The sequence below is a fragment of the Prionailurus viverrinus genome, chromosome A2, assembly GCF_022837055.1.
Source record: "Prionailurus viverrinus isolate Anna chromosome A2, UM_Priviv_1.0, whole genome shotgun sequence".
In the NCBI taxonomy this organism is placed as follows: domain Eukaryota; kingdom Metazoa; phylum Chordata; class Mammalia; order Carnivora; family Felidae; genus Prionailurus; species Prionailurus viverrinus.
This window is the reverse complement of record NC_062562.1, coordinates 87,419,299-87,440,752: the sequence shown is the minus strand read 5'-3', so window position 1 is coordinate 87,440,752 and position 21,454 is coordinate 87,419,299. Positions and strand designations below refer to the sequence as shown.

The window sequence follows — 21,454 nt, the reverse complement described above, 5'->3', positions numbered from 1 at the left end:
TTAACATGAGATCTACCCTCTTCACAGATTTTCACTTGTACACTGTAGTATTTTTATCTACAGGCACAGTATTGCTTATCAGATATCTAAAACTTGTCTTCCATAACTGAAATTTTATACAAGAAACACCCCGTTTCTCCCTCCCCTAAACCCTGGCAACCGCCATTCTACTCTTCGCTTTTATGAGTTTGACTGTTTTAGATTTCTCATGTAAATGGAATCCTGCAGTATTTGTCCTTCTGTGACTGGATTATTTATTTCTCTTAGTATAATGTCATCATGGTTCACCCATGGTGTGTCATACTATAGGATTTCTTCCTTTTTAAAGGCTGAATAGTATTCTACTCTATGTATAAACCTTATTTTCTTTAGCCATTTATGTCAATGGATATTTAGGTTATTTCTACATTTTGACTGTTGTGTATGCAACTATAATGAGTGTGGGAGTGCTATTATCTCTTTGAGATCCTGTTATTAATTATTTTGAATAAATACCAAGAAATGGGAATGGCTAGATCATGCAGTATTCTATTTTTAATTTTTAGAAAACATCATACTGTTTTTCATAATGCCTGCACCATTTTGTTTTCCAACCAACAGAGTACAAGGATTCTAATTTCTCCATCTCTTTACCAACACTTACTTTTTTTCTTTTTTCCTTCTTTTCTTTCTTTCTCTCTTTCTTTCTTTCTTTCTTTCTTTCTTTCTTTCTTCCTTTCTCTCTTTTCTTTCTTTAATAATGGCTATTCTAACAGGTGTGAGATGATACCACATTGTGGTTTTGATTTGAATTTCCCTGATAATTGATAATTAGTGACGTTGGGTAAACCTTCCCACATTCTTTTCCCTTCTGGTAGTGTTCAGAATAATTTCTCATCAGTGTGCTCCTTTAAGTGTGATATTGGCTTATTTTCTGGGAGTGGAGTGGAGAAAAGAGAAAAGAGATGAGTCAGTCAGCCTTTTGTTCATTCCAATTGACATTGTTTATCCACCATAAATGGTATATTCTACAAAAACTTTGTTCAACAGTGTCTTCATTTTCTGCACATCCAACTCTTCAAATAACATTGTCATATACATAATTAAAACAATGTTTAAATTATCTTTTTATTATAATGAAAAAGGCATTATAAATAATATGTGTTCTTTGTGCTAGGTTTTACATATTTGAACACAATTTATATTTAGGTGGGCTATGAGATAGGTTTAGTTGGCATAAACCGAATGAGATCTTCTAATTGCTGATACTAGCATTCACCTAAGAGATAGACGGAAGTCATACTTCTGCACTACCGTCAACTAACTGTAATATTAGAAAAGCCACATCACCTCATGTTTCACCGAGTTCTAATGTATTCTGTAAGAGATGAAAACTAGCGCATCCACAAGGATATTGCTTGCTTTATAACGTTGAGTCTATAAACTAGTTGTGATCTGCTTACAACACTGTTTACCTGTGTGATTCTTTTCCAGTGACCTTTTTATTGTTGACCATTAATATGGCAAATTATGTGATAATTTACTTACTTCGTAATTATTATTTTTTTTATGATTGACACTAAATCTGCTTTAGATCTGTGATTGTAGAAGCCATGGATTTTAAATAACTCGAGGTACTCAGCCTAGAAAACGAGAGTGGGTAAGCCCAGACAGTTTAACTGTAGTCTTTGATGTTTCTTAGATGTTTTCTTCTGTTTACACTGTTAATGAGGATTTTTTATTTTGTAAATTAATTTCATTCAAGAACTTATATGTTCAAGCCATATTTTGTTTATTTTAATTGCTTGTTATTCATAAAAAATGTGAATGACAGAAGAAACATGGAAAACGAATTGCTTGACCATACTCCAAATTAATGACAGTTAAATAAGATAAGACAGTTAAATAAGATAATTCAACTTCTTTAATTATGAGCTATTGAAAAATATAGCTAAGCTATATAACATTAGCCAAAAAACTCCTATAAATAGTATTATCATGGCATCTACTTTTGCTTCCCAATCTGCTTCATTTATGTTGGGCTTGTTGTTAACGCAATATAAAATCTACAATAGTTTAAAGCAAAATATTAGAAGTTACCCCAAACCTCCTATATATGTATGTTTAATACTACTAAAATTTGGAAGAATGCGTATTTATAAAATTTACATTAAATATTCTAATGAGTTTAATTATATTATCTCTATACTGTGAAGAGAGGAAATTGTGATCTATCACATTTTTTAAAATGTATAGTTTATTAGAGTTAAAATTTTTGGTATTTTAGATTGAAAACAGCTTGAGTTTGAATGGTGTTAGCTCTAGGTACTTTGTTTGGCATGTAGGTTTAAACCAAAAATTAGGTTCAGACTACAAATTGAATGTTCCAACCCCTGAGTTAACCAATCCAGAACCAAAGGTAGCAAATGCCCAGAGAAGACAAACTAGATAGGGTAGTGCCATGGGGGCCCTAGGGAGCCAACACTAGCCTAAAGAAACAGAACTGGGTGCCTGGGTGGCTCAGTCAATTAAGCGTTCAACTTCAGCTCAGGTCATGATCTCACGGCTCATGAGTTCGAGCCCCACGTCAGGCTCTGACAGCTCAGAGCTTAGAGCCTGCTGTAGATTCTGTGACTCCCTCTCTCTCTCTGCCCCTTCTCTGCTCATGCTCTGTCTCTCAAAAAATAAATAAATGTTAAAAAAAACTTTTTAAAGAAACTGAGAACAACCACAATGGGCAGTGAGAGGAAATGTGGGGAATGCAGAAGAGAAAAATTAGATGACATGATTGCTGTGCTTTAAAGTCTTAACGTATATAGAGGGAAAAGTTGTAAATAAGGACAAATAATGAAAAACAATGTGGAAATTTCAGGATCCAAAACGTTTGTTAAAATCTCCACATACAGGGGTGCCTTGGCACCTCAGTCAGTTAAGTGTCCAACTTTTGGTTTCAGCTCAGGTCATGATCTTATGGTTCGTGAGATCCAGCACCAGAGTGGGGTTCTGCGCTGACAGAAAAAAATCTTTAAAAGAAAAATCTTCATATGAAGCTCCAGCTCAAAAATTGCATTTTCATAAAGTGTAAACAAGCAGGGGTTTTGTTGTTGTTGTTGTTCATTTCTTTTTCATTGTGCCACAAAGTATTTTCCCCTTCATAGAGTGTGAGTAAATTAAAACAGTGATCTAGCAACATAATCTCCCTGAAGGAAGCCAATATGGCGAATTAACCAGTTTGCTGAAGGTCACAGCCTTCTTATTGTGTTTGGAGATTTCCAAATTTGATTATGGAGAAGAGAAGATATCAATGGTCAACTACCAGCAACATGTTGGTTTACAAAACACATTTTTGATGTGTTTACAAAACACATTGTTTCTGAGAATAATACATATTAAAACATGGGAAGATTTTAATTTGTTCATGCTAAGTATCAAACACACACACTTTGTTGCATTTGAAAGCATTATTAAATTATGACTTTTTAAAAATGCAAAATTTTATTGTAGTCTTTTTTAGAAACTCAGACTACATTCTCAATAAAATAAAATTCAGATCATGTTTCTTTTAATGTAGCTCTTTCTTTTAATGTAGCAGTGTCCTCCTTAATGGAAATTGTTCCAAAGCCTTCTTCAAGCCACGAGGTCATTTTAAACTCAACTCATTCAGGTAGACCAGAGAAACAAGGTCCCTACAAGCATCTAAGGATACTTCTAGAATGGGGACTGGAGAGTGAGGAGGGGTAAAACAGGCAGATAGAGATTGCTTCCATGAAAGTAGCCCCATGTTTATACATTTTATGTACTGAGGCTCTCTTTTAAGTTTTGATGAAACTATGTGTTACAAGAGTTTTGTCAATGACAAAAATGGCAACATTATTATGAGATTAGCTATTCAAGAGGATACTTTTTAACCTTCAGATTTATGCATGTACATGACTTTTCACAGGAAAATACATCTGGGTTTTTAATGTCTTATCATAGTGGAGACAGTGTCCTTTGTTCTGTAAATAAGCAGAACTCCATTCAAATACTATTTTTTCCCTTTTTTCTCTTTACCAAAGATACCCTTCATCTACTCTATTTTTCCTTCCTCAGTTTCCTCTCTTCCACCTTTCTTTTTTCTTTCTTTCTCTTCATGTTAATGTATAAAGTGGATAAGTTGTAAAATATTTAAAAAGTAACTTTATAAAAGAATAAAATACATCTATCTATTTATTTCTCTGTATCTCTGTTTCTGTGTATTAATACTGCCTAACTTGAAGATGAATGAATAATTAGTATAGCTGATGTGGACAATAGGACCCCGGGAGCTCAACTTGCAGGATTTGTTTACCATTTAGAAAGCCAGGGCTAACAAACATTTCAGCTGAGTTTTTGCTGCTGTTGCTAGTTTATAAAGGATTTTTGAGAGCAAATGTTCAGATTTAAGAAATTAATCTATAGTCATGGTTAATAATATCAGTGGAGAAAATGTACAAAGCAATCAATTTTGATTAATTTATCATATACATGTAGTTTTAAATTAGGTTTTGGTTTTATTTTATTCTGTTCTGTTACCCCAGTGGTATTAATTCTCATTCCATAGCACACCAGCCTCACTGGTTCATGTAAGTGTCCCGTATATGAGTGTGTGTGTGGTTTTGTGTTTGTTCATTTATTAACTCATTCATTTTCTTTCATCTCATTTTCTTTTTCCATTCCCTTCTTCTGTTCACGAGCAACTATTATAATTTCCGATACTTCTGATATCTTTGTAAAATATATAATGTTAATTGGTACAAATGTCATTTTAATGTAAATAAAGCATCATTGCCCTATAGACCAGATCCTGTTTCTCACTTGCTTTTACTTGGCAAATGGCTTTAAGATGGATCCACCTTTTGGTGTTAATGCCTGTTACGGCCTTTTTCCTGCACCCTGTGCCAAGGGTTTCCATCTTGAGCATTTACTATGCTCTCATTGTCCATTTCTCCTGATACTGACCCCTCCTACAAATAGACACACAAGAAGATTTCTGGGTCACAGAGTGTACATGTGTATAATTTAATGGTGTTCTGCCACATTGCCCTCCAGAGGGATGCGCTTATCCATTCCCATTAAAATAATTACATGTTTGTACATTGTAATCAAGCAGTTGTTTTCTTTTCATCTGATGTAGAATGAGGGTGAAGCTGAACAAGCATCCAGCAAGTATAATCTCCCTTGGAGTCAGGGTCCCCTAATCCTACATCTTGGTCAACACATGGCATTTTCTGGCTTTTAAACTTTTTGCAATGTGATGAGAGCTAAGTAGTACCTCATCATTGCTTTAATTCGTACTTTCTAATCACTGATGAGTCTGGGGTCTATTTTGTATATACTTATGACACTTTTAAAATTCTTTCTCTGTACTCTTAAAAACTGAGAACAAACTGAGGGTTGATGGGTGGTGGGAGGGAGGGGAGGATGGGTGATGGGTATTGAGGAGGGCACCTGTTGAGATGAGCACTGGGTGTTGTATGGAAACCAATTTGACAATAAATTTCATATATTGAAATACAAAATAGAATTCTTTCTCTGTGAATTATCTTAATTTTACTAACTGCCAAGATATTTCTGTTGTCTTTCTAGTAGAGTATCATTTTTATGAATTTTTATGGCAACATCAAATATTAGCTATAAGGTGGTAATCATCACATAAGTGACTGTGGAGTGCCTGCTGCATGCTAAGTGCTAGAAAAAAATAGTTGTGGGGGAAAAAAAAGTCATCAAGTTTTGTGTGATACACATTTGGATATACCTCTGAGATTTCAACAGTTAACTCAATAAATTTAATCCATAAGATGTTTGTGATGTAATGTTAAATATGGACAGAAATAACATACATGAAATCCTACACTACAAAGAATAGTATATAATAGTTTTAGGAGCATATAAAGTTAGGTAATCCCAGAAGTTATAAAAACACATAGTTGAGAAAGTTTTATGTTGATTGATTTTCTTTAATTTCTAATTTTTTTTTAAAATGTATTGTCTTTTTTTGTTTTTAATAACATGTTCAGTGTAAGATTTTGAGCAGCAAATTCTGTCATGAACTGTTGCACATTTAATAAAAATTCAAATTATCTTAGTTTTCCTGTTAAGAGTTATTAGTATAGGTACTTTCTAGGGATATAATCGAAACATCACCTGGACAGTCTAAAAGTTGAACAGTTCATTAACATACATGTTGATATAATTTAAAATAAAGAAAACATAAATGCTCATAATGCTAAATAATAGATATAACCATTCATATGTACACTGTCTTCCAGGAATTATTTCTAAAACAAAGTCAATAAAAAGTTATCTTAAGATTGGCTATGCTTTGGGGCGCCTGGGTGGCTCAGTTGGCTGAGCGTCCGACTTCAGCTCAGGTCATGATCTCGCGGTTTGTGAGTTCGAGCCCTGCATCGGACTCTGTGCTGACAGCTCAGAGCCTGGAGCCTGCTTCAGATTCTGTGTGTGTGTGTGTGTGTGTGTGTGTGTGTGTGTGTGTCTGCCCCTCCCCCACTTGTGCTCCGTCTCTCTGTCTATCAAAAATAAATAAAATGTAATTTTTTTTTTAAAGATTGGCTATGCTTCCATTCAAGTCAATTAAGTGATAAAATACTACTTTAGTGAACCTCCGTATAGCCTGGTCATATTCAACAAATTTTTACCTGCATTTTAAAATAGTTTGTAGGATTCTTCATTTAACACTTTCCAGAACATTGTATTTGAGATCATACCATACTCAATTCTCACAACTATTAGAATCTTGTTATGAATTAATAAGGAGTGATTGGTTATATTCATGTGGTTATTTTAGTATGGTTCTTGTAGAATTTTAGAGAGTTGGAGAGGCAATGGATAAGGAAGGTATTACTAAATGATGGCATTCCCTGTAGCATCTGATGCTCACCATTGGAACCAAGAATAAAAAGTTTAAAGTGCTGGCAAAATCTTTTGAAATGCAGTCCTGCGCCAGCTCAGGTGGGAAACTGAATGAAGAGAAAAGAAGTTCAGCTGGTATACCACGGGAACAGAACAGATCGTGTAGCTTATGACCTCATGTGTATATTATAGGCCAGATTTCCAGTTATCTGTATATTTTTCTCAGCAATTGTATTAATGACCCTAACTAGCTTTCCTGTTTTAATACTAGAAGCATTTTAAATTTCATTGTATAATCATGCTTTGTAAATTTGCCCCTTTGTTTTGAGAGGTGAAAAATGAGCAAATTAATCAAGAGAAGAGGCATGAAGATTATGCAGCTACTTCTTTTCATAGAATCTTCTCTTGCCGAAAAGTGACAATGCAATTATAACACTATAATTTGTTTCAATTCAAGATGGTCTCTACATAAATATACTCTTTATCGTGACTTTTAGAAGAGTGGGTTTTTCAGTGTGCTCTTCCTTTTGCTGTGCTAAATTTTTCTTTAGTGGTATCATCATTGTCTTTTATGTAATTTTCTCATTTTATATGTACAACAGCCTGGGATTATTGAATTAAAACCTAAGGCCCGTCTGAAGGTAAAGTCTTCTTTGGAGTAAGTTATAGAAAAGCCATTTTTGTTGTGTTATTGTGGACGTTTTTATGGACTTATGTTGCCGTTTCACTGTAGTAAAAGTATTTCCCTTACTTGTTTACAACTGGCAATATGCTTTCCAATGTATATCAAAATCATTAAAACTTTTGAAGACTTAATTATGCTCTGTTTGGAATTTTCCGCGGAAGGCACTGGTGAGCAGTAGGGACTTTCACATAGACCTCTGTGAAGCTCATTGAAAACCTAATTATTCAACAAGTATTTCTGTTTATTTAAATAAAGCCTCGTTAGGGCAGACGATATTTTCTTAGGTAAAGCTGGTAGCATTCACAAATTTGGGGCACTATGACTTTGGATAGTCTCATCTAATTTATATCCATTTCCCATAGCTACGTAGTAGAGTCAGGTGATTCTTGCCAAATATGCCCCCCTAGATTATTTTGACAGCTCATATAAAATAGATGAAAGACACGGAATTTAAAATGTTGAAGTATGATGTTACTACTTTTTTTAAGCGAAAATTATCTTTCTAGATAGGAAACACGAAATGCCCTGTAATGAGTCCAGCAACATAATCGATGCGATCCAGTGCAAAAAGAAAACATAGAGCTCTTTGTTGAAACGTTATTAAGAGTTTCGAAATGACAACAGCGAAGCATTAAACCAAGCGTGGGCCCTTCTGAGCACAGGGCCTTGTGCTTCTACACAGGCCACACCCCTCCTCCCCCCTCCTCCCTCCCCCTCCCCCTCCCCCTCCCCCTCCCCCTCCCCCACCCATGAAGCCGGCTTGTCTGTAACATGCCTGCCTGCCGATTGTACTCAGGAACACCTTACATGCAGTGAAGAAAAAGAAAAGCATACCCCGCGGAAATCTGTATTATCTGAGCAAACTTGAAGCAGTACAAATTTCTCAAGGAGAGCCTCAAAACAAACTACTAATCACTTTTTTCCCCCTCTCCCACCCATTCCATGATGGAATATGGAAGTTTATACTCTTCTAGATACTTGTTCCCCATGGAGAAATTATATTGCTGCTTGTGATTTTTTTTTTTTCCTACACAAGATTGGCCTGAGCAATATATATTCAATGATGTTTTCTTTCTGAAAGCAGTGTGAACATAATGCATGTGTTTGGTAATGTTTAATAGATTTCAGATGCAACATTTTGCATGTTATGTTACACAGGTCTAATGTGTTCGGGTAAATGATGAAATCAAACTACATGCGGTTGTGGTATTACTGTTCAAAGAACTTTGAACTGATGGTCTCTGAAATGGTGTGCTGAGTTGGTTTTTAAATGCAGAGCCCTGTGTGTCTTCTCTGCCCTGTGGACCCAGACTAGAAATACGACACTTTTTTTTTTTATACTTGAATTTGTCTTTTTAGGGATGCAAGTGTTGGAATGGAATGGAATTCCTTTAACTTCTAAAACATATGAAGAAGTGCAGAGTATCATTGGTCAGCAAAGTGGGGAAGCAGAAATATGTGTAAGACTGTGAGTTTTTCCCCATCTTTTTGTTTCCATTTTTTTGGCTATTCATGGCTCTTTTAATTTAAAATTGTTAAGGTGGAACCTTTGCCAGTCAGCAAGATTTTCAGTAATTAGAACACAAAGTGAATACAAGTTTTTATAGATTTCTTGTGTTCAGAATCAAAATCTAAAGCATAGTAAGAATTCAGCTGATTTTGTTTCTGATATTGTCAGTAGCTGTCCCCTTTCATGCTTTTATTGAAACATGCTTCATTTAAACGAAAGCCTAAACCCATTTAGGTTTCCTGTGTGTGTATAGTATTTCAAAATGAGCTTATGTTTAATCCATAAAGATTTCACCTTAAATAATCATTTTTATCAGCTGACTTTTAACAGCATTGCAAGTATATATTTGGTTAGAAGGGTGAGCATGCTTGGAAATTGCTTTATATCATTAACCACTTCTCATTTACCTACTGAAAAAAAAAAAAACTCAGGGTAGTTGGAAAAGAGGGACTTTTGTCTCAGGTTTCCTCAACTTCTTTCTCAATTTCTTTGTTTTAATTTTTAGGGACCTCAATATGCTATCAGACTCTGAAAATCCCCAGCACCTGGAGCTTCATGAGCCACCGAAAGCTGGTAGGTGAAAGTAATCTGCTTTCAACTGTGGGTAAAGGCGTCGATGTAAATGGAAACATCGTTGTAGAGGCAGGTGTAGCTGTAGATGAGGATGTGAGCATAGATACTGTGTAGGCAAAAATGTACTTCTAGGCTAATCAATGTTTATTTATGTAATTGTAAACAAAACCAAAGCATTGCAGCTACGTGTTTAGCCTTCTAGGGAAACACATATTTGTGTATTAGACCCATTAAGGAAATTCATACAGAATTCTGGCTATGTGAGTTCACATTTTGAATTCTTTAAAAATAAATTCATCCCTTCAAAGGAATCCATGGAGCCATTTATTTGCAGTTTTAGGTTATTTTTAGACAATACTCGATTCCTTTTAGCCTAGGATTATGGGGCACTTATTCTTGAACCTTTTGATTGCTGTTAATAGTGAATAAAAAAAAATCAACATTTAATTTCATAAGTACATGATGAAATAGATTTAACTCTATTAGCAAACAACTATAGTCTTATAAATGTTGATCAGCTGTAACATGAACACTTGTTTCATTAATTGTAGCATGATCACTTGTTTCTTCGTTTAACAAATATTTATTGAAAATTTTCTATGCTGCAGCTAGCATTCTAAGAGTCTGGGTTACTGCACTAAAGAACAGACCGTGGCTTGTAGAAATTTACATACATCTGTGAATGTACGTTACCTTGTCACCTAGAACCCAAGTAAGTTCCATGGTGTTAAGTGCCTATGAACCTGAGAAATACATAGCCATTTCTTTTTGTTGTAGTGGAGAAAGCAAAATCCCCAGGGGTTGATCCTAAGCAGTTGGCAGCAGAGCTCCAGAAGGTCTCATTACAGCAGTCACCACTGGTTCTGTCGTCCGTTGTTGAGAAAGGATCTCACGTTCATTCAGGTCCAACATCAGCAGGATCCAGTTCCGTCCCCAGCCCTGGGCAACCGGGGTCACCCTCAGTGAGCAAAAAGAAACACGGCAGCAGCAAGGTGAGAATTGTTCAGTATGACCTCTAAGTTACTTATTTCCTAGCTCCTTATTCAGACGAGGACAAAGGAAAGACGATATCGTTCTCTTGTGATTTTTCATTTCCTAATGATCTCTTGGCACAAAAAATTGCCATTTCTGAATATATGACCAAGCAAAATGTTCATGAAGATGATGTGTTTTTATATTTCTTAAAATATTTTAGCAGTTATTATTATGAGGAACTTGAAAAGTGTGTCTAATGCTCCCTATTTTCTGGTTCTTTTTCTGTATAGTGGTTGCATAAATTTGAGCCTCTTTGTGTATGAAACATTAGCTTTGCATCTTTTTGGAAATAAGTTACACATTAGATTGGGTTTGATAATCTAAATAAAAGGTAAAAAGGACACAGAGATAAAGAGAATTTAGGACAATAAGAAATAAAACCAGTAATATAGAATTGCCATTTTGAATTGTATCCCTATTTCCATACTAATAAATTTTCCCTTTTTGCAAGTCTTCATTTGTAATAAATGTTTCTAACATTATAATTTCCAAGATACTAGTGAATTAAAAAAAAAAAACCATAGAATTAATGTTTTGAACCTTAGATAAGTGGATGAAAATGTAGACAGTTTGTAACTTTTCCCTCATAGATTTCATTCATAATGAAGAAATTCTTATTATGGTTAAAAATATGTTTGACAAAGTTTTCTTTTATTTAAACATAGATGAAGATTTCTCTTTACTTGGTAAGATGCCTGGGAGGGACAGGCTATGCTTGGGTAAACTGACTGGACTTCAGAAAACAAAGTTTGTTTCACCAAGTATAAAAACACAGCAGATGTCCCCCCAAATCCCTTTTATTCAAAAGGAAACAACAAAGGTAGGATGATCTTAATCATTGCATCACAGGATGGTGTGTCCCAAAATAAATATAGCAAAGCTTCACAAAGAACAATTTCAAGAATGGTTAGATTCAATTTCAATACAAATTTTAACACAATTATAATTTATCACATACAGTTATGTGTTAGTTTTCAAGAATTACCTCATGCAGGCTCCCTGTCTTCTGAGTTACAGACCGATATTTCTCATTCCTATCTCAAGTATCTCCAGGTAGGACACAAGAAATGAGAAAGTCGGCTTGCAAATTTCCACACCAAGGACATTATAGTTCTACAAGTTTCTCATCCTAATTTTTTTTTCAGCACCTGACATCACCATCCTCCCAGGAAATTAAGTAAAAATTTGAGACCTTCATTTTCTCTTCTTTTCTCTTCATTCACAATGTCTGATTAGTCACTGAATCTTAATCCTCAGAATTCTGATTTTCTATTAAGTCTCTAGTAAGTTTCTGCCTTCTCTGAACCCACCTCTTTTCTTTAGCAAAGCATTATTTCTTTTTCCCACATTATTGCACTCATTACTTGCAACTCCACTCACCGTTCTCTCTTCATTCTCAAACTACCCTCCAGCTGATCTGTGGCACAGTGACCTGATTGGGTCACCTACCTGTTTAAAATGTATCCCTGCTACCTAGAATCTTGACAGCCTCACCTGTGCCTAGGACCCTATCCTACTCGGTCTAAAAGGGCTTTTCCTTGGGAGATTATCACAGTAAGCATAACGTTCAGTCTTTACAATTGCCTTGCTAATAAATACTCTGTATATTAGAGTGGCCAGCTCATTCCTACTTTCCACAGACATTTTTTTTTTTTTTTTTTTGGATAGCTCCTCAGTGTCCAATGAAATAAGAGCAACAGGAAGCCTTCATCCATGAAATCTATCCATATTCCAATCCTGCCTTAAAATCAGAAGATATCCATTCTTCCTTTTCTCCTCCCTCCGAAGTGCCCCATACTTTATGTATATATCTTTATGTATGCATTTTGTATCTTGATTGTAGCTACTAGTTTTCTTATTTTATCCTCCCAATTAGGCTGCAAGTTCCTTAAGAACCAAAAACCATTTCTTTTTTTTTTTATGCTTTTTAAGCACATAGTGGAGGGGCTTGCACAGAACAATAATAAAATAAATAAGTAAATATTGTGAATTAAATCATCACTGGCACTTGTCATATATTCCTCAGAATATTTACAGAATTATGGTTTTAACTTTTTTGTGTTTTCATTAGGTATGAGACTAGGTATTAAATTATAAAATATTAGTGTAAGAAATGTATTAAGACTAAATATTTAAATATAGTTGGCATAATTATATACTTAGATATTTAGAACACCGTCTAGTAAATATTCTAAATGATTATTCATAAGTAATTATTAATTGGTAATAATGCTCTAAATGGTTTCTTCTGAGTAAATGTAGGTAAAATATGCATCTAAATTATTTAAATATGTTTGTTATGTAAGCTATGTATATAACTTTATCAAATTGTTATTTTGCTTAAGCTATTTCACTATGAATTTTTATCTCCAAAATTTTTATTTTATCACCTCAAGCTGTTTTGTGTCTGACATTTTAATCAAACCTTCCTCAATTTATCTCTGAAGTTTGAATGCTTTCTTGAAAGTCATGTTATAAATAAATGATTCAATTAAAGTATTCCTTAGTTTTGGGGCACCTGGGTGGCTCAGTCGGTTGAGCGTCCGACTTCAGCTCAGGTCATGATCTCATGGACGATGGGTTTGAGCCCCATGTCAGGCTCTGTGCTGACAGCTCAGATCCTGGAGCCTGCTTCCGATTCTGTGTCTCCCTCTCTCTGCCCCTCCCCCGTTCATGCTCTGTCTCTCTCTGTCTCAAAAATAAGTAAACATTAAAAAAAAATTAAAATAAATGAATAAAATAAAGTACTCATTAGTTTTAAATGTTCTTATGAAATAGGTCATTGATCTCCCAAACCTTACTGGTCAGAGCGCCCTTAACATCTCACTAGTTTTTTTCACAGGTCTCTTATGCCCAAAGATATACCTAAAACAGTTTTATTTATTATATACTTAATTCGTATTTATGTCCTAATATCTGAGTAACCATTGGAAAAAATAATATATATAAAATGAAATAAAAATAATGCATTTGTTTCATTACACATCATTAGGGTATTGTGCAGCTCATGGACATTGTACAACTATTCAAACCGTGAAATCAGACTGCACACTACCAAAGTGATTGCCTGTTCCACACTTGTATCACTGATTTCCATGAAGAACATTTTTTATCACTGTAATCATTAAAAACAGCCTCAGAAAGATATGGCATCCTTTAAAGGAAAGTAGCTAGCTCTCATCTGGAAATGTCACTACCTGGAGCTGGTAGTTTGCTCCGTATCCAACAGATACTGATCTCTTTCCTTCCATAATTTAAAATATCCCTCCACACCCTTTTGATTTTACTGCCACACCCCAGAACAATTAAAAATGGTCCATAAGTTTCTACTCAACCCTGAATTTAGTGATACTGCATGATTACATGTCAAATGAGCTACAACTGTCAAAAAGAAATCAAAATAAGTTACGAGTAATCACTTAGCTTTGTGTTCTGTGAGGGTTTTTTTGTTTGTTTGTTTGTTTTGCTTTTTGGCTTGTGTTTTGTTTTTTTTTTTTTTTTAGCATTTCATAATAGTTACTTTATTTTTTTTTTTATGAAATTTATTGACAAATTGGTTTCCATACAACATCCAGTGCTCATCCCAAAAAGTGCCCTCCTCAATACCCATCACCCACACTCTCCTCCCTCCCACCCCCCATCAACCCTCAGTTTGTTCTCAGTTTTTAACAGTCTCTTATGCTTTGGCTCTCTCCCATTCTAACCTCTTTTTTTTTTCCTTCCCCTCCCCCATGGGTTCCTGTTAAGTTTCTCAGGATCCACATAAGAGTGAAACCATATGGTATCTGTCTTTCTCTGTATGGCTTATTTCACTTAGCATCACACTCTCCAGTTCCATCCACGTTGCTACAAAAGGCCATATTTCATTTTTTCTCATTGCCACGTAATATTCCATTGTGTATATAAACCACAATTTCTTTATCCATTCATCAGTTGATGGACATTTAGGCTCTTTCCATACTTTGGCTATTGTTGAGAGTGCTGCTGTGAACATTGGGGTACAAGTGGCCCTATGCATCAGTACTCCTGTATCCCTTGGATAAATTCCTAGCAGTGCTATTGCTGGGTCATAGGGTAGGTCTATTTTTAATTTTCTGAGGAACCTCCACACTGCTTTCCAGAGCGGCTGCACCAATTTGCATTCCCACCAACAGTGCAAGAGGGTTCCCGTTTCTCCACATCCTCTCCAGCATCTATAGTCTCCTGATTTGTTCATTTTGGCCACTCTGACTGGTGTGAGGTGATACCTGAGTGTGGTTTTGATTTGTATTTCCCTGATAAGGAGCGACGCTGAACATCTTTTCATGTGCCTGTTGGCCATCCGGATGTCTTCTTTAGAGAAGTGTCTATTCATGTTTTCTGCCCATTTCTTCACTGGGTTATTTGTTTTTCGGGTGTGGAGTTTGGTGAGCTCTTTATAGATTTTGGATACTAGCCCTTTGTCCGATACGTCATTTGCGAATATCTTTTCCCATTCCGTTGGTTGCCTTTTAGTTTTGTTGGTTGTTTCCTTTGCTGTGCAGAAGCTTTTTATCTTCATAAGGTCCCAGTAATTCACTTTTGCTTTTAATTCCCTTGCCTTTGGGGATGTGTTGAGTAAGAGATTGCTACGGCTGAGGTCAGAGAGGTGTTTTCCTGCTTTCTCCTCTAAGGTTTTGATGGTTTCCTGTCTCACATTTAGGTCCTTTATCCATTTTGAGTTTATTTTTGTGAATGGTGTGAGAAAGTGGTCTAGTTTCAACCTTCTGCATGTTGCCGTCCAGTTCTCCCAGCACCATTTGTTAAAGAGGCTGTCTTTTTTCCATTGGATGTTCTTTCCTGCTTAGTCAAAGATGAGTTGGCCATACGTTTGTGGGTCTAGTTCTGGGGTTTCTATTCTATTCCATTGGTCTATGTGTCTGTTTTTGTGCCATTGGCTTGTGTTTTTACTTTTTATGTCCATTATTCTCCAGTTTTCTTCATTGGAATGCAAAGGAAACTGATCTTACGAAAACCCCTGTCTTTAATCAAGATAGAAATAGTTCTAGAAACTTCTTTGTCCTTCTTTTTCTAGATTCAGTTTGCTTTTCTTTAAATTTAAACAGTAAAATAATTTTTAAGTAAATATAATTGGTCACTAATTGGTAGGTTATCTTTTGCAGCCAGAACATGGTTTCAGCATTAATGAATGGACATTTTTTAATGTTTTATTTTTGAGAGAGGGAAATAGAGAGCGAGAACGAGTGGGAGGAGGGGCAGAGAGAGAGAAAGACAGAGAATGCCAAGCAGACTCTGCCCTATCAGCACAGAGCCCGATGCAGGGCTCGAACCCATGAACTCTGAGACCATGACCTGAACTGAAATCAAGACTCAGATGCTTAATAGACCTAGACACCCAGGCGCCCCTAACGAATGGGCATTCTTGAGCTGAACTAAATAAAGGATACATGGCCTAGAAAATTTAACCTCAACTCTGTAATTTTACCAAAGATTACATTTTCATTCCTTAGTTATTTCATAACACAAGACCTGGAGTATAGCTGTCTTCTTTGGATTGCTCTCATTTCCAAGATAAAAATGAAAAGGTGACAACAAGCGTATCCACCTAAATATTATGGATCTTTCCTTTTCAGGTTAATTATTTAAAAAAAAGCCAATATTATGTACATGTAGGCAGACAGGGCTTTACTTTGAGTGTAGCAGGCTGGCCTCCGTTTTAGTAAGTATCTCCCTGTGTTGATGCCATGTTGCCTGAAATTCTGTTGTAGACCTGGAGTCCAGAACATCATCTCTCCTTTTGTACAAATTCTGCATTGAAATATAACAAGTCAGCAATCAGTCATTTTTGTTAACATTCTGAACCAGTTTATCACATCACATTCCTAACTGTTTTAAGGCTTTACTGACATAAGGAACTTCTTAAGGAAGTGAGAACTTGCTTGGAATAGGGTAGAACTGTAATTAAGGAATGTGAAATATTAAGAAGTGATTGCCAGGGTGCTTCACTCCAGAAGGGAGCCGAGTGGGGTTTACCACCCATCGAAGGCCAGCAAGAACAGGCTTCTGTGACGTCTGTGCTCCTAGGCGGTCACCGTCTAGAAACGGTGTCTTTGTCGTTTCGCGAAAGATCGCTAAAACCTGTAAAATACTTAAATTGAGTGCTTTAAGCCAAAGTATTCATTTCATTGAGTAATTGGAAATACAGCCCTACAGGTATAAAATTATAACTTCAAAACAGGCTGAACAAAATGAAAACTAGATTTATGTGTCTGTAAAATCAAACACACGTTGTGACGTGTAAGTAGATACCATAATCTGAAGCCACCAAATGGATGAAATACATTTTCCAGACAGTGTGCTCCGACCAAATAGAAATTAATTTCACAAGGAAGTTGAAATGGTAAATTTTATGAGGGGTTTATCCATTAATATATGTTCTTATTATTGCAGCCTACTGATGCAGCCAAGGTTGTCTCTCATCCAATTACAGGGGAAATTCAGGTAGGAGACTTTTTTAAAAAAATCATCATTATACCATCTTCTTCGACTGTTTCTTCTCCCCTCACTGGTCTATTGAAATCGCAAACACTGTTAGAACTTTTCCTGTTTTATATGTGCATGTAACACATACAGGAAGAATACAATATTATAGAACAATATCTTAGTACAATATACAGTTTATAAAATCTAATTATATGTATGGCATTCTATAATTTGAAATCTGCATGATGCCTTAGCGGAATCAGTAAGTTTTATGTCTCAGTTTATACTTGTTGAATGTGTTTCAAACAGGACAGATTGTTCTGAAAATGTGAAGGTTCCTCTTTAAGAGTTTCATGAGTCCAATACTATTCTCTTTTCTTCCTCCTACCAACAATTATTATATAATTGCTGAACAATTTTCCTACAGTACTGTTTTTCATGCCAGGGGTCATAACCAATTTGTAATCTGTAAAATCAACGTAGGGGATTTTGACTAGGAAAACAGAAGAAATAGTGTAAATCAATATCTTTTTTAGTTCTATACATGTGTGTTTCTGTGTGTGTATTGTATCATAACCCATATTTCTCACTGTGGGTCATCGTCAAAAATGTTTTTAAAAATGTACTTTAGGGGCGCCTGGGTGGCGCAGTCGGTTAGGCGTCCGACTTCAGCCAGGTCACGATCTCGCGGTCCGTGAGTTCGAGCCCCGCGTCAGGCTCTGGGCTGATGGCTCGGAGCCTGGAGCCTGTTTCCAATTCTGTGTCTCCCTCTCTCTCTGCCCCTCCCCCATTCATGCTCTGTCTCTCTCTGTCCCAAAAATAAATAAACGTTAAAAAAAAATGTACTTTAGATAATACCAAAAAGTAATCCTGGATAGATAAGAAAAATCAAGTAGAAAAAAGTGACACAATGTAAAATAAGAATATTTGAAGATAGTAAGTTTCAGACAAGGGGAAGAGCCCAGTAAGTCTTAGCTGCGTCTCCAACATATTCTAGAGGAGATTTTCATGAAAGACTTCACAGAGGACAACAGACTTGAACTAATTTGTGGATCAGCCCAGAGAAAGGGGGAGTGTGTTCCTGGAAGAAGCAATGCTTCAAGGAAAGGTTCTGCTGGCAGAAATAATAAAAGGCAGACATCAGCTTTGCTGCAATGAAATGCTCCTGTACAGATAAGTTGAAACCAAATTAAAAAGAACCTTGCACACAAGCTGGTGGTTCTTGGTAGCCACTGCAGTAGGGCGATCGGTAAATATGTTGGATAAGGGAGACTAATTAAAAGGGATATATAGTAAGATTTCATACATCAATGGCCTGTGTAAGGAAAGCTTATAAAGGGAGGACACAAAGACAAAGAAATCAATGCAGCGATCATCTAGGCTCCCACTGATGAAAGCAAAAGTGGAGGGTGAGAATGGCATGGAAAGAGGTGCAGAATGCAGGCACCTTGCTGGGCAAGACCCAGCAGCACGAGCCTGGTCACCTCTGTGCTGCACATCTTGCAGTCTTGCTATTTCCTCTTTTCTTTTTCTTTTTCTTTTTTTTTTAATGTTTATTTATTTTTGAGAGAGAGACAGAGTGTGAGTAGGGGAGGAGCAGAGAGAGAGGGAGACACAGAATATGAAGCAGGATCCAGGCTCTGAGCTGTCAGCACAGAGCCCGACGCGGGGCTCGAACCCATGAACCCCAAGAACATGACCTGAACTGAAGTCGGACGCTTACCAACTGAACCACCCAGGCACCCCAACTGTTTCCTTTTTTCAGAAAACCCAACCTGATCTTTCCTTATTTCACAAGCAGCAGAGAAAATGCTAGATTTTCTGAGTTTCTGATTCATAGCTTGTTCTCTCTTACCTTTTTTTTTTTCTTTCCTCTCTTTCCCATGGACCAGCATTTGCTGTGTTTCTTTTATGGCTTGTTATTGTCTGTTCTTCTTTTATTTTCTTTTCTCTTGAGCAGTAATCCTTAATTCTCTAGTGGAAATTTAATAATATTCCTTCTTAACTCGCAGGCTCTTTTCGTTTCTTTTTCAATATTTTCTCGTGACCGTGATTTCCGTTTTATTTATTTATTTTCTTGTAGCAAAACCTTTTCGCAGATGGAACCTTACACGGACACCCAAATCTACCAGCATTGGAGTGGCTCTGGTGGAGGGTTCCTGGGGACATTTCAGTCTGTCTCAGAAGCAACATCTGAGCAGCCCTAAGATTTTTCTAAGGCGCTGCAGCATAAATTTTGAAAAGCACCTTTTTAGGGTAGCCTGTAGGTTTTCATTTCAATAAGAAGTGGTTTTGGTGCCTCATCAGATAAAAGTGAACTTTAAGGCTGGCGAAGAAAAGAGTAAATGGGGGAGAATGTCTTCTTACAGTTTGGAAGCTGTTTTAAGTCTCCGTGAAATTGACTGCCAAATAATTCCATATTTCAGTACTCCATTAGAGTCCACAGTTACTGCAGTTCTGAACTTTGCATTTTTTCCCCTTCCTTCATGGCACTTTCTTTTATGGCACATTGCTTTCAGGATGGTCAAAGTCTAAGTTTTTGCTGTGTTGAGAGAAGCAATTGCAGATTCTTTTTCTGCCACAAAATACAACTGGACCAAAATTATGCTACAGTTAGGAATTATTTGATTACCAAATTTTAAATAGAGTTTGACTTGTCTAAATTACCCCATTTTCAACATTAAGCCTAGCATACTTGTTTCGTGTGATTATTAAAAATTCGGTTAGTATCTTTATTTATGGATCATTTTCTTCTGAAATGCAGAGCCCTTTCTTTCTATTATTTGATAAACCAAAACAGCATCAAGCAAAATTGAGGCTTATTCAAAATGATGCCATAAAAATCTTAACATTTTGAAGGAGAAAAATTAGTTAATTCCACGATTTTGGATTATGTGGGCTTCTCAAATATTTATTTGAATTGTTCATCTTTTCCTATTCACTGACATTTGTGTAACAGCCATTCACTAATCTAGGAAGCAGCCCCTTTTCTTTCCTGTGCAGCTTTAAAAATTAAAGAACAAGATTTTATTATCTTAATCTCTGACCCTATTAGAAAAGCAGGCACAGAAAAAGAAAAGCTATGGTTATATAGGGTAATATAGGAAGAGATAAAATCTACACATTCTGAAATATTCTTACATTTCAGACTAACAGCTCTATCTTTAAATAACAATTCTACCTACTGCTAAGCATTTGGTGAAATACAGAAGACATTTTGTAATAAATTTATCAATTAATTTATTTTCAATGTCCTAGTCACTGTATTCATGAATGCTAACAACATTTACTATTTTTCTAGGAACGTAAATTTGGTTTAAAAATGTCACTAGCATTTACTGTATGATTTTTCTTCTAAATGAATTTTAGACAGGCCAGAACTTTACCCATGGAAAGAATGAACAGCACACTTACTAGTTATTAGCATGTGCCTGGGAGTTCTCAATTAAATTAGGCATAAACTAGTCTGTTCAGTTTCAAACAAAATGGAAATGAGGGTTGATGCTCCTCATGAAAATAAAAAGAAATGCTGGTAAGTTATTGAATAATAACGTATTGTAGCTTTTTAAAAATAACATCAAAATGATCTTCATGGACTATTTTGATGTCCCTTTAAGCTTCAAATCAACTATGATCTTGGAAATCTCATAATCCATATTCTCCAAGCAAGAAACCTTGTCCCTCGAGACAACAACGGTTATTCGGACCCCTTTGTTAAAGTGTACCTTCTTCCTGGGAGAGGGTAAGTGAAGAAACAGTGTCTTCTAAGTATTGCATCCCATGGATTCAAAAATAGTGTTGGTGTTTCTAGTCTCTAATTTTAAAGAGTTAAATATATCTTCCTTAGTTTTATTCACATGTCATATTTATTTATTTCTAACTATTAGATATGATGGAAATAAAAATTTGTAATTAAGCCTTAACAGGTTCTAGGAGAGCCTTGATCATAAGAAAATCTGTCTTGGTGAAACAATCAGTATTTTGAATCTAGAAACCACTATAACCCATCAGATGGACTGTGAAATCATTTAAAGAATTGTTTGTGGCAGATTTAGAGACTTAGCTTATCTTCCCAATTGCATTTGTTAAACTAACGTTCAAGACTCATAAGTTACTGTTTTATTTTATAAGATATTATTAGGTAACACATTACATGTTCATTAAGTGACTTAATGTATCCTTACTTATATGTGTATTTTCAAATCAGTGTTTTAAAAACTATAAAATAAAATAAGAGTCATATTTGACATGTTGAATATTAAATAAATATTTACTAAGTATGGTAAATATTTGGTAATAAATGAAAAATATCTCTGAAT

At 35.7% G+C, this 21,454-nt stretch overlaps 1 protein-coding gene across 2 annotated transcripts in view; it reads left to right on the top strand.

The window, feature by feature from the left end:
- Positions 1–21,454, top strand: part of PCLO (piccolo presynaptic cytomatrix protein) — a 423,639-nt gene that overhangs the window by 322,025 nt on the left and 80,160 nt on the right. For both annotated transcript variants that reach the window (XM_047849897.1, XM_047849896.1), the window contains exons 11-15: positions 8,915–9,023; positions 9,571–9,638; positions 10,416–10,630; positions 17,103–17,153; positions 20,753–20,877. In XM_047849897.1, the coding sequence (XP_047705853.1) occupies positions 8,915–9,023; positions 9,571–9,638; positions 10,416–10,630; positions 17,103–17,153; positions 20,753–20,877 (568 nt within the window). The remainder of the gene's footprint in view (positions 1–8,914; positions 9,024–9,570; positions 9,639–10,415; positions 10,631–17,102; positions 17,154–20,752; positions 20,878–21,454) is intronic.